The following is a 19,753-nucleotide window of genomic DNA, read 5'->3' on the forward strand; positions in this document are numbered from 1 at the left end:
GTCTGTGTAGTCCCCAGACCAGAGAATGAAGCCAAAATGGTACCATTCATGCGCTGCTGTCTCCCACAGACTGTCTCAGACAGCCTGCTCCTGACGGAAGGGGGCTTAGGCCAGAGCACAGCTGGCTTCAACCCCAGTCAGCAGAACTGTGAGGCGCTGGGTGCGTACTCGTCCCCAGTCAGTCCTGTCAACCTAGGTCTAGGCCTTCACAACCCTAGTTCCCAACTTCTCTCCATTCTGAGTCTCAGCTCACATTTTCCTTACACAGAGAAGCCTGCCTTTCCCACACCCAACCTAGACGTTCCTATTGCATGTCTACATTGAGACTCAACTGCCCCTCTTTGGAATTGTAAACATGAGACTGAAGAGAGCTGCTTAGTGGCTAAGAGCCCTTGCTGCTCTTCCAGAGACCTAAGTTAAGTCCCCAGCACCCATGTCCCATGTCTGTCTGGCAACTACCAGTTGGAACTCCATTCCCAAGTGGAACTCCAGCTTCTGCAGTGATTTGCATGCACATGGATGTGCATATGCACGCGCACACGCACACACACACGGGATGGAGCAATGGCTCAGCAGCTAACAGCACTTGCTGCTCTTGCAGAGAAGAAGTTCGGTTCTCCAAAAACTCACACACACTTGTAATGGCAGTTTCAAGGCATCCAGGGTATGCTCTAGCCCCTGTAGATGCATACGTCACACAGGCACATGCATACACATAGATTTTAAAATCTCTGAAAAAAGCTCAAGGCTATTGTCACTTGTTTAATATCCGTGTTTCTCCCCTAGACAGAAGCTGTGTAAGGACAAGGGACACATTTGGTACATATTTCCATAATAAATGTTGGTTTTCATCAAGGCAAAGAAGCAAGATATGCCAGATAATCAAAACAATGTTCAGTCATCGCCAATAGTACCTGCACTTGCTCGCTAAGTCAGCCCAGAATGCCAGCTCCAACTGCAACTGATACATGCTGAACTCATGGACAAAGAGACACAAATGCCATCTTTGCTGGAGGTGGTTGTACAGTGGACATATTTGAGCACTACTATACACATGTCAGCTGGAGAGATGGCTCCAGATGGCTCCATGGTTAAGAGCACCGCGTGCTCTTCCAAAGGTCCTGAGTTCAATTCCCAACAACCACATGGTTACTCACAACCATCTCTAATGAGTGTAAAAAATACATCAAGGGACAAGGACTCCAAAAAAATGAAAGACATGCTCTCTTCCTTGATGAGAAATCGCAGTCTCCGTGGAAAGAGACACTTAACCAATTTTTAAGTAAAGTAATTAAAAACTGTAGCTGGAAAAGTAATGAGTGTTACAGGGAGCCTGTTGCAGAAGTGTTGGCAGCTGAGCCTGAGTGGAGGGTGGCAGGCGGGAGAGGACACTGTGAGAGAGAGAGCCCACTGGTTCTGGGATGCATTTGAGGAGGTTGCCATGAACCCGCTCACACAGATCCATGGCTGTGTAAAGAATGCGTTCATTCTCTCTCTGAAAAAAAAAGGGGGGGAGGAGGAACAATGGAAGGGGGCACATGGCACACAGCACATGTGGAGTTGGTTCTCTTCCACCTTTATGTGGGTCCCAGAGATCAAACTCCGAAGTCGTCAGGCTTGCAGGGGCAAGTGATCCTACTGAGCCATCTCTGCTGTCAAAGAATGTGTACGGGGCTGGCAATGTGGCGTAGTGAGTAAAGGTGTCTCCAGTCTGAGTTTCACTCCTGAAAACCACACGATGGAAGAAAACTGACTCTCACAAGTTTCTCTGACCTCCACATGTGTGTCATGGCATGTGCCTTGCACGCACGCGCAAACACACACACACACACACACACACACACACACACACACACACACCATCTGAAGACTCCTCCTCACATTCCCAGGGCTAGGACTAAGAAATGACTGTGAACAGACTACCTAATTGGCACCGTTCATGATGGGCTCCAAGGGCTTACACTGCCATGTCCTTCAGGATCCTAAAGGCCTAGCAGTCTGTATGGAGAACTTGCTCAGATAAAGTGCTGTAAAGACACAGGAGGTGCTGGGACTACCAGGAAATATGCTGTATTTTAACTTTCTCATCAAGGTAGACCAAAATCAAGTCTGATTTCGTTGTCAAAAGAACGGGAAACTCCTGAGGAGTGCGTCTCTGCTCTCTGATACATCACTACACTTTAAGAGCACAGTGGTGGGGCTGGAGAGATGGCTCAGTGGTTAAGAGCATTGCCTGTTCTTCCAAAGGTCCTGAGTTCAATTCCTGGCAACCACATGGTGGTTCATAACCATCTGTAATGAGGTCTGGTGCCCTCTTCTGGCCTGCAGACATACACGCGGACAGAATACTGTATACATAATAAGCAAATAAATAAATATTTAAAAAAAAAAAAGCACAGTGGCCGGTGTGCACAGGCAGAGAAAATGACCCTATATGACTAGTGTCAACATAGTTCCCAAATAGCGTGCGATGAGTGGATGGTGTCTGCCACTTTAGACATCCTGTGACCTTTGGCTTCTCAGAGTCTTCCTTGGCTGGGATATTAATTACTCTTTTCACTGGAACTTAAAGGATCGTTTTGACAGGAGTGGGGTGTGGGGTACAGACCTTCGTGATGGGGAAGACACAGCAGCAGGAAGCTCTCAGCCGTTGCATCCACAGTCAGGAAGCAGAGATGAAACTGTTGCCCCTCTCACTTTCTCCTTTTCATTCAGCCTGGGATCCCAATTCATGAACAAAACCTCTCACATCCAGGGCGGGTCTTCCCGCCTGAGTCAGAACTCTTTGGAATTGACAGACACACCCAGATGTTTGTCTTCCCGGTGGTTCTGAATCCAGCCATCACATGGATATGGTAGAAAGGTTCCTTGCCTTTCCTCTTTCCTCTCTGGCCTCTGATAAGAGCCTGGTCTACTTTGCAAGATGCCTGAGAGTTTGAAAGTGAGCTGCAACCCAAGTCTGGTGAAATATCTCGGAAGAAACCATCTCTAATTATTTTTAGGTTTTATTTGTCTCATTTTTTGCTTTTTGAGTCAAGGTCTCATTGTATAGCCCAGGCTGTCCTAGAGCTTGCTGTGTGGCCCAGACTAGATTAGAGTTTAAATTCTCCTGTTTTGTCCTCCCGAGTGCTAGGATGCAGGTGTGCCCACCATGTCCAACTGTTCATGTGTTAGTTCAGTATTACTGTCATAATAGTCTCTGTCGCTATCCTGTCAAAGGTCACTCGACTGAGACTGAGAAGGAAAATCAATGCCCATCTAGCCGCTTGGGCACTATGAGAATAACTCATTCCTAGAGAACACTAACGATTCATTCATGGTTCTGGGTGCACAGAGTTCTCTTCTCTAGCCCAGGAAAACTCCATACCCCTGGTTGGTGGCTTTGCCAAAGGACTGAAGTCTACAGACCTTGCCTCACTAGAAATTGGTGTCCCTTCTCCCTGGAGTGTCCCGAGACCTAATTCATTGTAATTCAGCAACCACATATTTTAGCTAACACACATGAGAACAAATTGTACAAAGTAACAGCTGAAAAAGATTAAAAATGGGCGTTGCAGCTTGCATTGATGTTTCGTTTTCTCCGTTTGAAGAGCCTGACTTTGGAAAAGAAGTGTTTGCAGCATACAGCTGATGACATGAAGGGTCCAGGGTCCGAATGTGTGGTCCAGGCTAACCACAGGCTTCTGATCTAAAGCGATCACCACACCACAACCTCCCAGGGAGCAAGGACTGCAGGTGTGTGCTACCGTGCCCAACTCAGGGACAGGATTTTTGTCAGGGCTCACAACTCATCAATAAATCAGAGACTTATTGACCTCTGATGAATTTGAACAAAAGTTAGTTTAGGTATCATGTATTTTTCTTAAATTTTTCAAAGTAGAGAAGAGTGCGTGTCTATGCGGGAGAAAGGGGAGAATTGCCTAATGGTCTCAGAAGCTCCTGGAAGTGCGACCCCACCAGCCAGAAGCCCTGCAGTGTAAGTGTGGTAACACCATGTCTGCGCCTCTACTCACCAACGTTGTCGCTGTATCTGGAACTGAGTGGGAAACGGCCGCGGTTATTTATTTATTTTGTTTTTACATGGACTTGGAGACACAGGGCAAGGCGAGGCTGACTAACTCTCCACCAACCGCCATCCTCAAGTCAAGAGCATCTGTCCCCATGCGCCCAGGAACCCTGTGATGTGCACCATGAAGATACTGATACCTCCCTGGTTTGACTTGATGGGACTGAGTCCAGATGCCCCGGAGGATGAAGTTGGCATCAAGAAGGCAGCAGAAAAACGTCAAGACTTTGATTGAACATGAGGTGAAGAATGGGATCCCTGCCAATCAAATTGCCCTGGGTGGCTTTTCGCAGGGCGGGGCCCTGTCCCTCTACACAGTCCTTACCTGCCCCCACCTCTGGCTGGCATCATGGCATTGAGCTGTCGGCTGCCTTGCATCGGAACTTTCCCCAAGCAGCCGATGGAAGTGCCAAGGACCTGGCCATCCTTCAGTGCCATGGGGAGCTGGATCCCATGGTACCCACTCAGTTTGATACCCTGACAGCTGAGAGGCTCCAGTCTTGTGTCACAGCTGCCAGGATCCAGGTCAAGACATACCCAGTTATCATGCACAGCCCCCGTTCAGGAGATGGCAGCTGTAAAGAATTTCTGGAGAAGCTTCTGCCTCCAGTCTAAGGAGTTGCTGGCTCCCACTGCAGTCCCCCAGCTCACGAGGGACCCAACAAGCAAGCAATGCACCATCTTGGATCTAAGCCAGTCAAGCCATTGTCCGTCCGTCCCCCCCCCCCCCCCCCCCCCGTCCTCTTCCCACAGGCCTCTGGGGCAGGTGGCCAAGGTTGCCCAGGTCTTCCAGCTGACCTCGGCCATACAAGTCAGCAACTGAAGAGGGCTGCTTTCTTGCCTACTTCCCTAGAGCAGGCACCAGCAGTGCTATTGGAGGGGTTGTACGCAGCAGGAGAAAGGGGCCCAGCTACTGACGCACTCACTCAGGACCTCACTCACGAGCCCGCTCCTGCCACGTCAAGCTTTGGCCCCTGGAGACATCGTGGGCCTCCCCACCCCAGTGATTCTGCCCGGATAATCGCCCCTCACGCCTCACTGCAGCTGCTTCTCTGTCACGAATATGTCCATGGCCTGGGGCCCTTGCTACTGTGGGTTGCCTGCTCCACGGCAGGCAAATTGGTGAGGACGTAGACCCTCAGTTCCTGTCACCCCACGGCCCTCCCTTGCAGGCCTGGAACCTGCAGGATTGGATTGAGGTTCAATAGCCTCCTGCCTCCTGCTGTCCCACCCCCACTATGTCTCCATTCTGGGGCCAGGGAGGTGTGTGGGGAGGAGTTGTGTCTTGGCTTCTGGTCTCCATGTGGTTTTGGGTGTTTTTCTTGTTTTGTCTTGAATTCCGATAAAATTAAAGAAATTGTTTCCTCAACTCTCAAAAAAAAAAATCAGGGAAAGAGAAAAGTTTTCCAAACAAAACTATAAAACAACATGTACTAACATGGTGTCCTAAATGAACTGCAGCCAGGAGCTGCCCCGTGGCACTGTAATAATTCGTTTTGCAATATTTTTCAGCTTTAAAATCTAGCGTTGTGGCCACCGGTAAGACGCTCGTGCTCCTATAAACAACCCTAATAAAACTCAGTGGGTCACACCCAGAAAAAGAAAACCAAACTTGGAAGTAGAAGGGGACTAAGTGGAACGAGGAAGGGGGCCAATGGGAGGAGAAGGACAACAGAAAGAAGGGTGCAATGAACGCGGGGTGTGGACATGCACAAGGATGTATAATGAAGCCCGTGGTTGCCTGTAAATAACGTGTCGTGGAAACAGTTCTAAAAAGACAGCGGAACTAGGCTGGAGCACAGAAGGAAGCTGAGCGGAGAGCATGGGACTTCTTCCGTAATTCGGATCGCTATCTGATCAAAGTTAAGTCCCAGCAGGGTCCTGGGCCTCAAAACATCAGGACACCAACTGTCTCTTGCTAGAAACAGGTCACCCAGCCAATTCTTGTTGTGTGGACAATTTCTCTTACTACCGTGTTAAAAAGAAAAAAAAGTGTCAGGCATACTTTTTGTGGCTTTCAGAAAGTCAGATTTCAACATTTTCCAAGAAGAATCACCCAAGAGGCTCAAAGTGGTCAGGGCATTGTTATTTGCAATTGTATTTGTTATTGTGTGGTATGCACACAGTGTGTTTGTGCACATTGTGTATGAGTATACATTGTGTATGAGCACGCAGTGTGTGTACATGTGTGTGCATGCTATGTTGTGCATGTGAAGATGAGGGGACACCGTGGAGTTGGATCTCTCCTTCTGCATTCACTTGTGCTCCGGGAATCCAGCTCAAGTTGTCAGGTTCGCATGGTAAGTGCCCTCACCTCCATGAGTCATCTTGCCTAAGCTTAGGGTGTTCTTTTGTTTGATTTGGGGTTTTATTTGGGTGGTGTTTTTTATTTGTTTGTTTTGTCTTTTTGTTTTGCTTTAGTTTTGTCTTTGTTTTAGTTTTTTAGACAGGGTCTTTCTACATAGCCTTGGCTGTCCTAGAACTTACTATGTAGACTGAGCTAACTCACAGAGATCTCCTGCCTCTGCCTTTCAAGGGCTGGGATTAAAGATCTGCAGAGGAAATGTGAGAGTATTGACCCATGAGGAAAAAGCCGCATAGACTATTGGTTGTCTGATGTGACCCAGTTATAGGCCGAAATGAATAACAAATCTCTCATATTAAAAAAATAAATAAAATTGGCAAAGGCAAGGACAGCTCATGTGTAAAAGTTAAACCAAAACAAAGGCTTGAGTAGGCTGGAGGCTCAGTTTATGATCTAAGGGAATTAAAATGATCCAAACACCTCTGTATCGTTAGGGTCTTGTTCCCTGCACTCTCCAGGGGCCCCAGTGACTCCACTGTACCTTAATCTGAGTGTTGGGGTCAAAATAATAACCATTTATATAACAGCTTTGTTTGTTTCATGTGAAAAGAAGTTTCCATTAGAAAAAAATAGTAAGAAAATGCCGAAGATGGAACTCAGTGGTAAAGAGTTCCCCTAGCACTCTGGAGGCCTGGGTACAGTCCCTAGCAAACATAAAGGTCAGGATGGACAACAAGGCAAGGTCTTAGTGTTGTAATAAGAGCGGCGGGGCTGCGTCCCCAACACCCCAGCCGCCTGCTCGGCTAGCTTATGCCCTGGAATAATTACACGGACGCTGTATTCTTTTAAACACTGCTTGGCCCTTTAGCTCTAGCCTTTACTGGCTAATTCTGATATCCCAATCAACCCATCTCTAATAATCTGTGAGCACCAGTCTTACCGGGAAGATTCTAGCCTAAGTCCATCCTGGGTCGGAGGCGTCTGCTCTGGAGAGGAGAGCTGTGGAGTCTGAGCTCACTTCCTCCTCCTCCCAGCGTTTTGTTCTGTTTACTCCTCCCACCTATCTTCTAACCACTGAGGTTAGAAGCAGTTTCTTTTTATTTAACCAATGACCTTCCTCCATCATCTTAGAAAAAAAAGAGGAGGAGGAAAGGGAAAGGCAAGGGAGGGGTGAGAGAGAGGACAAAAAGATTAGAGAAAGGAGAAGAGAAGGAGGAGGGGGAGATGGGAGGGAAAGAGGGCACAGAAAGTGAGAAAGGAGGAAGGCTAGGAAATAAACATTTGTCTTTGTGTAAAGGGTGTCTGAATGAGTAACTCATAAGATATGCAAATGATGAATGAGCACGTGGCAAAGCTCACCCCTCAGGAGTAGCCAAACAGTTCAAACCCCTGAAGCTGTTTACAAGTACATCAGCAAAAGGGTACGATTACTGGAAACAGTAAGTACTAGCAATGGCAAAGACAAGTGGTACTGCCACAGAAAGTCAGTGCTGAAGAAATTGTTTCCATGGTTTTTGAAAAATGAATAGGTCAGTGTCTCTGCCTTCAAATTTTTCCTCTGGTAAGAAAGACAAACAAACAGTAATATGCAAATAAGACCAGGTGAAGGCATAAGTCACAAATAATCCCACACCAGTTTGGAATTATGATTATTATTTATCTAAGGGGGAAAAACTTACAGATCACTGTCCCAGACAATGGCAATCAAGAAGGGAGCCTACTCGCCCGAAGCAGAGCCAGAAGCCAAAGAGTGAACGAGGGCAGTTGCTGCTTTTTTAAAGAAAGAGACCACACCCCAATGGGCTGGTATCTCAGCAGCTATTGGCTGAAGGAGTGGAAGGAGCTCCCGCAACAATCAGGCAATGCTATGAAAGACAGAAAACAACAGTAGGAGGACCAGAAATGTCAAGGAAGGAGGGTCTTTCTGCGTAAGAGAAACAAGAAACCTCGTCTAAAGAGATGGGAGCCCAGACTCTGAGATGGCCATGTGTTGTTAGTGTGACCAGAGATGAGGGGGAACAGAGAAATCCATGCCTCTGGGGGCATGGACACCCACCATGGTACACAGAACACACGTGGTACACATATATATTTGCTGGCAAACACACATACACATAAAATAGATAAATCTCTTACATTTAAAAAAAATGATGTGCTAAAAACACATACTTATTTGGCTACTCTTCCAGGGGACCTGAGGTGAGAGGGTCTGACAGTTGTTAACCAAGCAGACAAAGTTCCTACATCTGACAATTTCTGATATGTAAAAGAGAAAAATTATATTAAGGGGTAACTGCAGAAGACTGAATCTTCAGATTCCCCTAATCTGGACTTACAGCAAGTTATGAGCCTCCAACCATCATGCCGGGAATGGAATCCCCATGCTCTGAAAGAGCTGCAGACACGCTTAACCACCGAGCCATCTCTCCAGGCTCTGGTTTATAGTTCTGAGCAAAGGGTTCCTACACCTTCTGTTAGAGTTAGTCTAAGTATTTGATAATTTTTGATGCAATTGAAAAATCATATCATTAAACAGTTAAGTGTTTTCTTTCTAGATTAACGTTTAAGATAGCGATACAAAGCGATGGGTTTCCCTGTGGCATTTTTTTTTCAATTGTCAAGGTCTCACTTTATTAGGGTAATGGTTACAGCTTATATAGCCCTTGAATGAGGAACTTGGCTTGGGGTGGGGGTAGCAAAGGTCACCAGTTAGCAGACCTGGTGTTTTTTGTGTAAGCGGAAACATTCTTTTGTGGTTCCATTAACAAACAGTTCTCAAGATAGTTGGGATATAGGGCTCTCTGCAAACACTCTTAGGACAATGGTCCCTGCTATCATCTTTAGGACAATGGTCCCTGACACATCCCCCTTCCTTTTATTATGGCAGGCAGCTTATCAAGTGGAGGGCACCAGGTCAGAGTCTAGCCAACTTGTCAGACCTGGAGGAGGAGGAACTGGGACAAGGAGGACCCTGCTCTCAGTACCCTGTGGCATTTCTTATACACTCTCTTCCCCTTCAACTTCAAATGGCTTTTGGAACTCCTTCCAAATTCAACTTTGTATTTTTTTTTTTTGACGGGATCTCAATTGTGTAGTTCTGATTGTCCTGAAACTCACTATTTAGCCCAGGCTAGCCTCCAACTAACAGAGGTCTGCCTGCCTCTGCTCGAGTGATGGGATCAAAGGTGTGCATCACCGTGCCTGCTGGGAAGGTGACTTTCACTGCCTGCTACATGGGTCCTTTTATGTACTGCACCATCTTTCCCGTTACTTTTATCTGCTTGTTAGCCCTTGGCTTAGTGCTTCCTGTATTATATTTTTTTTATTTAGTCCACTTATACCACTTTTTTTTTTACTTATACCACTTAAGCAATTGTTCCATATGCATTACTTCTGAAGTCTATCCATGAATATATTCTTTGGGCATACTTTTATCAAATTTGAAAAGCACTAGCAAAGAAATACCAAATTTATTCTCAGCATTTAAGAAAGGGTAAATTCTAAAATTTAGATACAGGCTAGGGTCCAGAATATCAAGGCACAACACATAGTGCTGGTCTATTGGAATTTCTGTTCTCTCCCAACAAGACGGAATGGATGACTGCGGCACGTATAAGAAAGGCCTGCACGCTAGAGCACATCACACAGTACTGCCCTCCCAGAGAAAATCAACGGCTATCAGGGCAGATTTCATTAGCAAACTTTGTTCAGGCAAACTGGCAATGATTTCTCTTCATGTCTGGCTCAACTTTTGGAGCTTGCTCATGTGCTCCCTAAATACCTGCTTCACCTGCTTGTTTCTCAGAGTGTAGATGAAAGGGTTGAGTGTTGGTGTCACTACCGTGTTGAGCAACGCCACCACCTTGTTATGGTCCTCCCCCTGTCCACTCTTGCCAGACCGGACATACATAAAGATACAGCTGCCATAGAAGAGAGACACCACGATGATGTGAGAGGAGCACGTGGAGAAGGCTTTCTTCCTCTCCTTGGCTGAGGGGATGTGCAGGATGGTGTAAAGGATGCGGCCATAGCAGGTGGCAGTCACAGCCAGAGTGCCCAGGAGGCTGACGTTGGCGATAACGAAACCCAGGAACTCGATCAGACTTGTATCCGCACACACTAGTTCCAGGAGTGGGAAGTTGTCGCAGAAGAAGTGGTTAATGATGTTGGAGCCACAGAATGGCTGTTGAAATAAGATGGAACTGGGAACCATGATGAGAAGCAATCCTGACATCCATGAGCCGCACACAAGCTGGACACAGACTCTTTTGTTCATGATGGTGGCATAACGCAAAGGGTTACAAATGGCCACATATCTGTCAAAGGACATCACCGCCAGTAGAAAGAACTCCGTGGTCCCCAGGAAGAAATAGAGGAATGTTTGGAGGAAACAACCTAGTATGGAGATGCTCTTATGTCCTGTGATGATGTTGGTTAGCATCTTGGGGAAGATGACCGAGGTGAACCAGATCTCAAGGACAGCGAAGTTGCGGAGGAAGTAGTACATGGGTGTGTAGAGGCGCCTGTCCACAAGAGTGATGAAGATGATGAGGGAGTTTCCCAGCAGGGTGAGGAGGTAGGTCAAGAGGAAGCCCAGGAAGATGAGCACTTGTAGCTCACAAGCATCCGCCAGCCCCAGCAAAACGAACTCAGTGATGGTGGTGCTGTTCTCCATGGCTCCTCCCACTGCTGCTGAGGATGTTCATGGATCATGCTCAGCATCAGGACCGGAGTTCTGGGCACCTGGGGACAGTACAAGCTGGGAAATACAGAGGAATGAGAAGGCAATACAGGCTGGGAAATACGGAGGAATGAGAAGACAATACAGGCTGGGAAATATGGAGGAATGAGTAGACAATACAGGCTGGGAAATACGGAGGAATGAGTAGACAATACAGGCTGGGAAATACGGACAAATGAGTACTACATTTTGAGCTGGAGGACTCCTGTGGTGTTTTCAGCTCTTGGCCTTCTCACTCCTCAGGCTGGTGATTAAAATCTCTCAGAGTCAAAAGCAAGACCATAAACTTTGACATCATTTTAGAAAAAAAAATGAAACAATTTTTTTTATGTAACCTATCTTTTCTCTGTCAGAAAATTTTTTCATTAATTTGGATGATTGGATGATACCTTTTTCCGTTTTCATTTAAATGTTGTAAGAGGCTTCCTAAACTCATTAAAAGATTTCCCTTTGCAAATGGGAATCAAACTCTTATCACCATCGTTCACAAAAAGCATGCCAAGTTTGCTATGGAAGGCACTTTAGAAAAGATTGTGACTACGTCTGGATTCCTATTACCTCAGCTTAAGAATCTCATTTCATCCACATGAAACCCTCCCCAAAAAAAACCCACAGTATGTATGGAAACTTCTGCCAAGATTAAAGCAGGTAATTCATAGCCAATACATAGTCCTGGGCTGGACACGGAGCAAGCAGGTACATAATGCCGCCTATCTTCATTTCTCCTTTATGACCAAAACTAGTAGGATAATGTGAGTGTAATGTAATAGCAGATATAGTGGATTTAGGAGAAGCACTTTTCAAACATGTCAGAATTATAAAAGTATTATCTGAGGACTGCTGAGACGGCTCAGTGGGTAAAGCACTTGCTACGGGAGCCCGACAACCATAATCCAATCCCTAGAACCCATGTAGAGGTGGAAGGGCAGAGCCAAGTCCCCAGAGTGGTTTCCTGACTGCCACACTTGCTCCGTGGCACACAATAATAATAAATAATAATACAGAATATTAACAATTCATTACAGAAAGTCTAAGAGTGTGGAGTAAAAGAAATAGACTCATCTGTATGCCCACAAAGATAGCATCTACAATGGTTTTTTTTTATTTTAAGATTTATATATATATATATTTAATTTTCGAGACAGGGTTTCTCCGTAGCTTTTGGTTCCTATCCTGAAACTAGCTCTTGTAGTCCAGGCTGGCCTTGAACTCACAGAGATCCGCCTGCCTCTGCCTCCCGAGTGCTGGGATTAAAGGCGTGCACCACCACCGCCCAGCCTTAATTTTATATTTTTAACTATGTATATACATTGGGTCTGTGCGCTGTATGTGCACATGAGTACAGGCGCCCACAGAACCAGAGGTGTTGGATTCCCTGGAGCTGGAACTGCCCAACGTGGGTGCTGGGAATTGAACTCGGGTCCTCTGCAAGAGCAGTATGTGCCCTTAATCACTGAGCCCTCTCTCTTTTCCCAGTCTATGAAGATTAGGATGTTAGGGCTGGGAGGGTAGCTCTGCGGCACAGCCTTTATAAGGTATGTTTGAGGCTTGTTTCACACACCACAGCTCTGGTTTGTCTGGACTCTGCCATGTTTTTTATGTTGTTCGCCATCTATGTGTTGACTGTACGGCTATGCTTGTAGGTTGTGTGTTTCACCCCTTTGCTTCTCATACACTGATAAAATGAAATATCATTATTATAAACACCTTGTAAATATTTGGCTACTGTTTTTTGGGAATGCATGTTCATGAAACTGATATGTAGAGGTAAAAAGATGCATTTCTACCATGTTTAGTGCTTTTATATAATATCCACAATAATCAAACCAAATAACAGTAATACGAATTGCCATCCAGAGTTGTTTGTGAATTCAATATCTAGAGAATATCTTTCACCTTAAGTGATTATTCTTTCTAGGTTATATGAGTTAATATTGTCCTTAGATTGGCCTCAACTTAGCAATCCTCTGGCCTCACCCTCTAAAATGCTGGGAATACAGATGTGCACCATCACACCTGCTCAGGGCAAGCTACTTTCTGTATGGGAAATGAACTCTCCCACACGCGAGAGGAGGAACCAACGTGATATCTGAGAAATGACAATATACTACCTTATATATGAGTTAAATATGTGCTTTTATGGAGAAGTATAAGACACCAGGAGAGAAAATGGACATGCAAAAATGAAGTATTGTGAGTGGTTTTTCTTTTCTTTTATATTATTGTTTAATTAATATTCTAAATTAAAATTCAAAAAGAAGAGAAATTGACATGGTAAGCTTATTTGGGTTTGGAGTCTGACAAAGAAGAAACAAATGGTTGAAAATATAGGAAAAACCAATAAGGGACTCATTCCTGGGAGAGGCTAATCTTCCCTCTCCTAGCAGTCATGGTTCCCTATAGTTCATCTGGGGTGGAACCTTGTGGAATTATCCCCCCTCCACATACTTATATATCTGTGCATACATACACGTACATATTCTAGATGTGTATGCACAATTATAATCAAAGAGAAGGAGGCTATTGATTTGTGAAGAGGGTGTGTGAGAGGCTGGAAGAAACATACTGAGAGGGGCTGGAGAGAAGAAAGGGAAGGAGGGAAAGTGATACATTTCTGTTTTAGTTTAAAAGGTGTGTTTAAAAGAAAGTATAAGAAAAACCTTGGAGATACTGTGGTTCACGGGGCTGCACACCAATCAAGATACTTGAGAAGTGAGAAAGAGCCAGAGAAGCAGGTGTGCTGCAGGCTGTCCGTGGACACCTGGAACAAATAACATGTGGTTAGGCAGAGTCCGGAAGGATGCTTTTCCCCATTCCAAAAACTGTACCATGTATATTTTCCTGCTCCCTGGTGGCTGCGGTCCTTGACTAATAACTGTTCTTTATGGAAGCTTCTGGGTCTACAATGATGCTGGAAGGACCATGCATCAGGAAATCCCCAGACTTTTGTACGATGGAAGCTCCAGGGCTGCCAGATGTTGTGCAGGTCTTGCCCCGCTGCGCTTCGTGCACCACCAAACCTTCATGTTTTCCAGCAACCCATCTCCCTTGCAATACTCCCTCCCTCGCTCTCCCAATAATGAGCTACCCCTGGAAACTTACCAGAACTGGGTTTACAAACTCCTTAGGCAGCTTCTAGTGCTCCTGATCCCAAGACTCATTGCTAGACCACTTTCCTAAGAAAGTAAAATATCCATTTTATATTAGAGAGGTTCTATTTGTTGACTCAATTGATGACTCGTGTGACGGGATCTTACATGCTGGACTTGAGCTTCCAGGCCCGTTGCGCCCACGGAAGATTGGGGGTAGAGCAATCACAACAGACCTTTGTCTCTGTGGACTGGAAAGAGGCCTAGGGTATTAGAAGTTCTCTTTGGTCTCCACGGAAATTCAGAGATGCACAAAGATGCATTGCTCAGACTTAACTCATCTGAGATTCTCTGCTCTTGTTGGATGGTGCTATACTTCCCTTGAGATTCATTACCATCAGTGATAACAGGGACCTAGGAAGTCCCTTTCCTCTAACTTCACTCAACTCTCAGCCTGAAAGTTTACTTTGTTCTGACCAAGAAACCCAGAAGCTCCCAGTGAAGTTTTAATTGGAACAAATAAACAAAACAAAAAAAACCAACAACTTATTACTTCTTTGAAAATTTCATTCATACATCATATCCACCCAATTCTCTTCTTAACTCTTCCTAGATCCACACATATCCCTCCACCACTGTGTCCTTTCCCTTGACCCCAATGAGTCCACTACACAAAGAAACTGATGATGTTCTGAGAACCACACTAATCTATGTGTCCAGGGATATATATTTAGCAGCATGATACTATATTCATTTAGCAAAATAATAGCAGATTTACCTCTGGAGTCTATGAGTTTTCCAGCTATGAGCTAGGTCAGATTTACAGTAACAGGAATGGGTTTCCTCCTGTGGAGTGGTCCTTCAATCCAACCAGAAAGCAGTTGGTTACCCCCATAACATTCATGCCACTATTGCACACATAAACATATTTTGCCAAGTTTGTCCTCATTTCAGCTCATAAGATTAGCAGCTAAGTAAGACTGTTGGCCTTGTTGGAGGAGGTTTTGTCTTGTCACAATGGAGGTAAGCGAGATTATGTCTGAGGTGCAGAAGATCATCATTAGGGCATCCCTTGGTGCTGTCATGTCCTATGATTAAAGGCAATGAGAAACTACAACAACCCAATCAGGCAGAATGACAGAGATCACAGACCCTTCAAGAATGAAGGTATGGGTCACTCCCCCAGGAAAAGAAGCAAGGACTACTAAGGCACTTGCTGAGGGTGGAGAAAATAAATAATGGGTGATAGAGGAAGGTATTTATAAATACCAGCTAAATTATTTGTCATAGCCAGAACCTGGGAACAACCTAAATGCCCTTCGACAGAAAATGGTTAAGAAAAATGTGATACATTTACACAATGGAGTATTACACCACAGGAAAAAAAATGACATCTTGAAATTTGCAGGCAAATGGATGGATCTAGAAAAACATATTGAGTAGGTAGCTCAGACCCAGAAAGACAAATATAATATGTTCCCACTCATAAGTGGCTTTTAGACCTAAAACAAAGAAAAAGACAGCTTATAATTCATAATCCCAGAGAACGTAGGCAACAAAGAGGACCCTAAGAGAGACATTCATGGATCTAATCTCCATGGGAAGTAGAAAAAGACAAGATCTCCTAAGTAAATTGGGAGCATGGGGATCATGGGAGAGAGTAGAAGGGTAGGGAAGAGGAAAAAGAGGGTAATGGAGAAAAATATATAGGTCAATAAAAACAATTTAAAAAATAAATACCAGCTAGGGTCATGTGACCAGTTGCAGAAATGAGGAACATAACTGGCATGAGTGTTTCTGCCATGTTTTGTTAGGTACGTGTTTGCACAAATATTTGGGTTTTACCTCTATTTTTTATAATTTAATATAACATCAATTGAGAGATTTCAGTGGCTATTATATTTAAGTTTTGAGATACTAAAAGCATGTCTCTCAGAGACATTGCCACCTATCATAATATATATATATATAATATATATAATATATATATATAATATAATATATATATTATGTTTGTGGATGTACATGGCAAGCTATATCAGTTAGGCATAATGATGACCTGGTTATTGTTTCATTTAGTAATTAAGCATGCCATAAGGAGATATAAATGATTGGCTGTCAAGTTGACCAGGGGTGGGCTTGTGATGGCTATTCTTGGTTATCAACTTGACTACATAGGCAATTAAATAACTGTGTTAAAGGGTCACAGCATTAGGAAGGTTGAGAACCACTGCTCTAGAGAACCCTCATTAATATAATTACTGACCAATGTCCTTTATGAACAGATGCAAAGATTCTCAACAAAATACTTGCAAACCAAGTCCAAGAACACATTAGAAAAATTATCTACCATGGTCAAGTTGGCTTCTTCCCTGAGATTCAGAAATGTTTCTACATGTGCATCCACCGCATAAACAGAAGGAAAGACAAAAAAACACAAATCATCTCATTACATACAGAAAAGACCTTTGACAAAAATCTAACATCCCTTCATGATAAGAGCCCTAGAAAGACTAGGAGCACAAGAGATATATCACAACATAATAAAAGCAACTTACAGCAAGCCCACAACCATAATCAGTTAAAACAGAGATAAACTCAAAGCTTTTCCACTAAAATCAGGCACAAGATAAGGATTTCCACTTTCTCCATACCCATTCAATATTTAGTACTTGACAATAAGTCAACTAGAGGAGATCAAAGGGATACAAATAAGAAAAAAAATTCAAGTATCTTTATTTTCAGATGATTGTCTTAGTTGGGATTCTATTACTGTGACGAAGCACCATGACCAAAAGCAAAGTAGAGAGAAAGGCTTTATTTGACTTTCACTTCCACATCATAGTCTATTGGTGAAGAAAGACAGGACAGGAACTCAAACAGGGCAGGAACCTGGAGGCAGGAGCTAATGCAGAGGCCACGGAGGAGTGCTGTTTACTGGCTTGCTCCTCATAGCTTGCTCAGCCTGCTTTCTTATAGAACCCAGGACCACCACTAATTAAGAACATGTCCTGCAAGTCTGTTGACAGACCCATTTTTATAGAGACATTTTTACCTCTCAGATGACTTTAACTTGGGTCAAGCTGACATAAAACTATCTAGCAGAGTGACTTTGGGTTTTTTGTGTGTTTGTTTGTTTGTTTGTTTGTTTTGTTTTGTTTTTTGAGACAGGGTTTCTCTGTAGCTTTGGAGCCTGTCTTGGAACTAGCTCTTGTAGACTAGGCTGGCCTCGAATTCACAGAGATCCACCTGCCTCTATCTCCTGAGTGCTGGGATTAAAGGAGTGCGCCACCAACACCCGGCTTCCATCAGAGTAATTTTATAGGTAAAAATGCCCTTAAAATGCTACCCAGAAATTCTACAGCTGATAGACATGTCCAGTAAAATAGCAGGATAAAAAAAACACAAAAATCAATAGCCTTCCTATATACAAATAACAAACAGGCTGAGAAAGAAAGCGTGGAAACCATACCTTTCACAACAGCCTCAAAAAGTTGTGTTTGGGGATAACTCTAACCAACCAAGTGAAACACTTCTATAGCAAAAACTTTAAGACACTAAAGAAAGAAATTGAAGAAAATGTGCAAAGATGGAAAGATCTCCCATGTTCATGGATTGTAGGATTAATAGAGTGAAAATGGCCACCTTCTCAAAAGCAATCTACGTAGTCAATGAAATCTCACCTAGATTTCAACAAAACCCTTCACAGAAATTTTTAAAATATATTTATTTTTTAAATTATTTTTATTGAGCTACATATTTTTCTCCACTCCACTCCTTTCCTCCCCGTCCCCTTCTATCCTCTCCCATGGTCCCCACACTTCCAATTTACTCAGGAAACTTTGTCTTTTTCTACTTCCCATGTACATTAGATCCATGTATATCTATCTCTCTTAGGGTTCTCTTTGTTGTCTAGGTTCTCTGGGATTGTGAATTTAGGCTAGTTTTTCTTCGCTTTATGACTAAAAGGCATTCATGAGTGAGAACATATTATATTTGTCTTTCTGGGTCTGAGTTACCTCACTCAATATGATGAATATGATGTTTTCTAGATCCATCCATTTGCCTACAAATTTCAAGATGTCATTTTTTTACTCCATTGTCTAAATGTGCCACATCTTCTTTATCCATTCTTCAGTCAAAGGGCATTTAGGTTATTTCCAGGCTCTGGCTATGACAAGCAGTACTGCTATGAACATAGTTGAACACATGCCCTTGTGATATCCTTTGGGTGTATTCCCAAGAGTAGTATTGTGGGGTCTTGAGGTAGGTTGTTTCCTAATTTTCTGAGAAACATCTATACTGATTTCCAAAGGGGCTGTACCAGTTTCCACTCCATCCAGCAATAGAGGAGTATTCCCTTCCAGTGTTTTTTTTATCTTGGCCATTCCTACCGGTGTAAGATGGAATCTCAGAGTTGCTTTGATTTACTTTTCTCTGATAGCTAAGGATGTTAAGGGTTTCCTTAAGTATCGATCATCCATTTTAGATTCATCTGTTGAGAGTTCTCTGTTTAGGTCTGTACCCCATTTTTTAATTGGATTATTTGTTCTTTTGAGGACCAATTTCTTGAGTTCTTTGTATATTTTGGAGATCAGCCCTCTGTCTGCTGTGGGGTTAGTGAAGATATTTTCCCATTCTGTAGGCTGTTGTTTTCTCTTGTTGTGTTGTGGCCCTCACTCCCCCTGACCAACAGTGGAACTTCCTTGTGGTCTGTAACAAGGATGTTTATTTTCTTTTTGGCCAGTGGGTCTCCACAGAAGCAGTAGAGGTATAAAAGGCTTTAGCTGAGGTAAAATAAAGCTTGCTGTCCCCGCCAGTCTTGGCTATCCAGGCTGCACTGGCCATGGCATTGTTGATCGTGTCCTTTGCTTTACAGAAGCTTCTCGGTTTCAGGAGGTCCCATTTATTGTTTCTCTCAGTGTCTGTGCTACTGGGTTTATAGTTAGGAAGTGGTCTCTTGAGCCAATGAATTCAAGCGTATTTCCCACTTTCTCTTCTATGAGGTTCAGCATGATTGGTTTTATGGTGAGGTCTTTGACCCATTTGGTCTAGAGTTTTGTGCATGGCAATAGATATGGATTTATTTTCATTCTTCTACATGTTGATATCCAGTTATGCCAGCACCATTTGTTGAATATGCTTTCTTTTTCTGTTTTATATTATTTTTTTTGCTTCTTTGTCAAAAATCAGATGTTCATAGGTGTATGAGTTGATATCTGGGTCTTAGATTCAGTTTCATTGGTCCTCCTGTATGTTTTTATGCAAATACCAGGCTATTAAAGTACATTTAAACTTCATGTTCTTGTGGTGTATTCATTAGAGGAGACTACTCAGACACAGATTTAAGTCAATAGGAAGTCTTTATTAGATGATTGCCAACTACACTGGTATTTGAGATCCCGGTGTAGCTATGAGCCTTTCTCAGGATGAGCTTTTAAGCACAAAATCATATCCTCAGTTGACACACTTAAGAAGAACATTTAGCCAGAAGAACTATGGAAGCCAAAAGGCAAGTTAGTACAATCAGAGACTTTCTGAGAACTATGAAC

General features: G+C 43.7%; 1 protein-coding gene and 1 pseudogene across 1 annotated transcript; one reads left to right on the plus strand and one right to left on the minus strand.

Annotated features, from left to right (window-relative positions):
- The first annotated feature begins 36 nt into the window (after positions 1 to 36).
- On the plus strand, positions 37 to 4,681 carry LOC142836124 (acyl-protein thioesterase 2 pseudogene; annotated as a pseudogene).
- Positions 4,682 to 10,104: 5,423 nt separating this feature from the next.
- On the minus strand, positions 10,105 to 11,046 carry Or6j1 (olfactory receptor family 6 subfamily J member 1). Its single transcript, XM_075950260.1, has one exon. It carries the CDS (start codon positions 11,044 to 11,046, stop codon positions 10,105 to 10,107), a length of 942 nt encoding a protein of 313 aa, XP_075806375.1.
- Between the last annotated feature and the right edge of the window lie 8,707 nt (positions 11,047 to 19,753).

Source organism: Microtus pennsylvanicus, chromosome 15 (assembly GCF_037038515.1).
Source record: "Microtus pennsylvanicus isolate mMicPen1 chromosome 15, mMicPen1.hap1, whole genome shotgun sequence".
Lineage (NCBI taxonomy): Eukaryota > Metazoa > Chordata > Mammalia > Rodentia > Cricetidae > Microtus > Microtus pennsylvanicus.

Bases quoted from the DNA above. Each gene is read 5' to 3' on its own strand.
- Or6j1 (XM_075950260.1), bottom strand. From the start codon at position 11,046: ATGGAGAACAGCACCACCATCACTGAGTTCGTTTTGCTGGGGCTGGCG.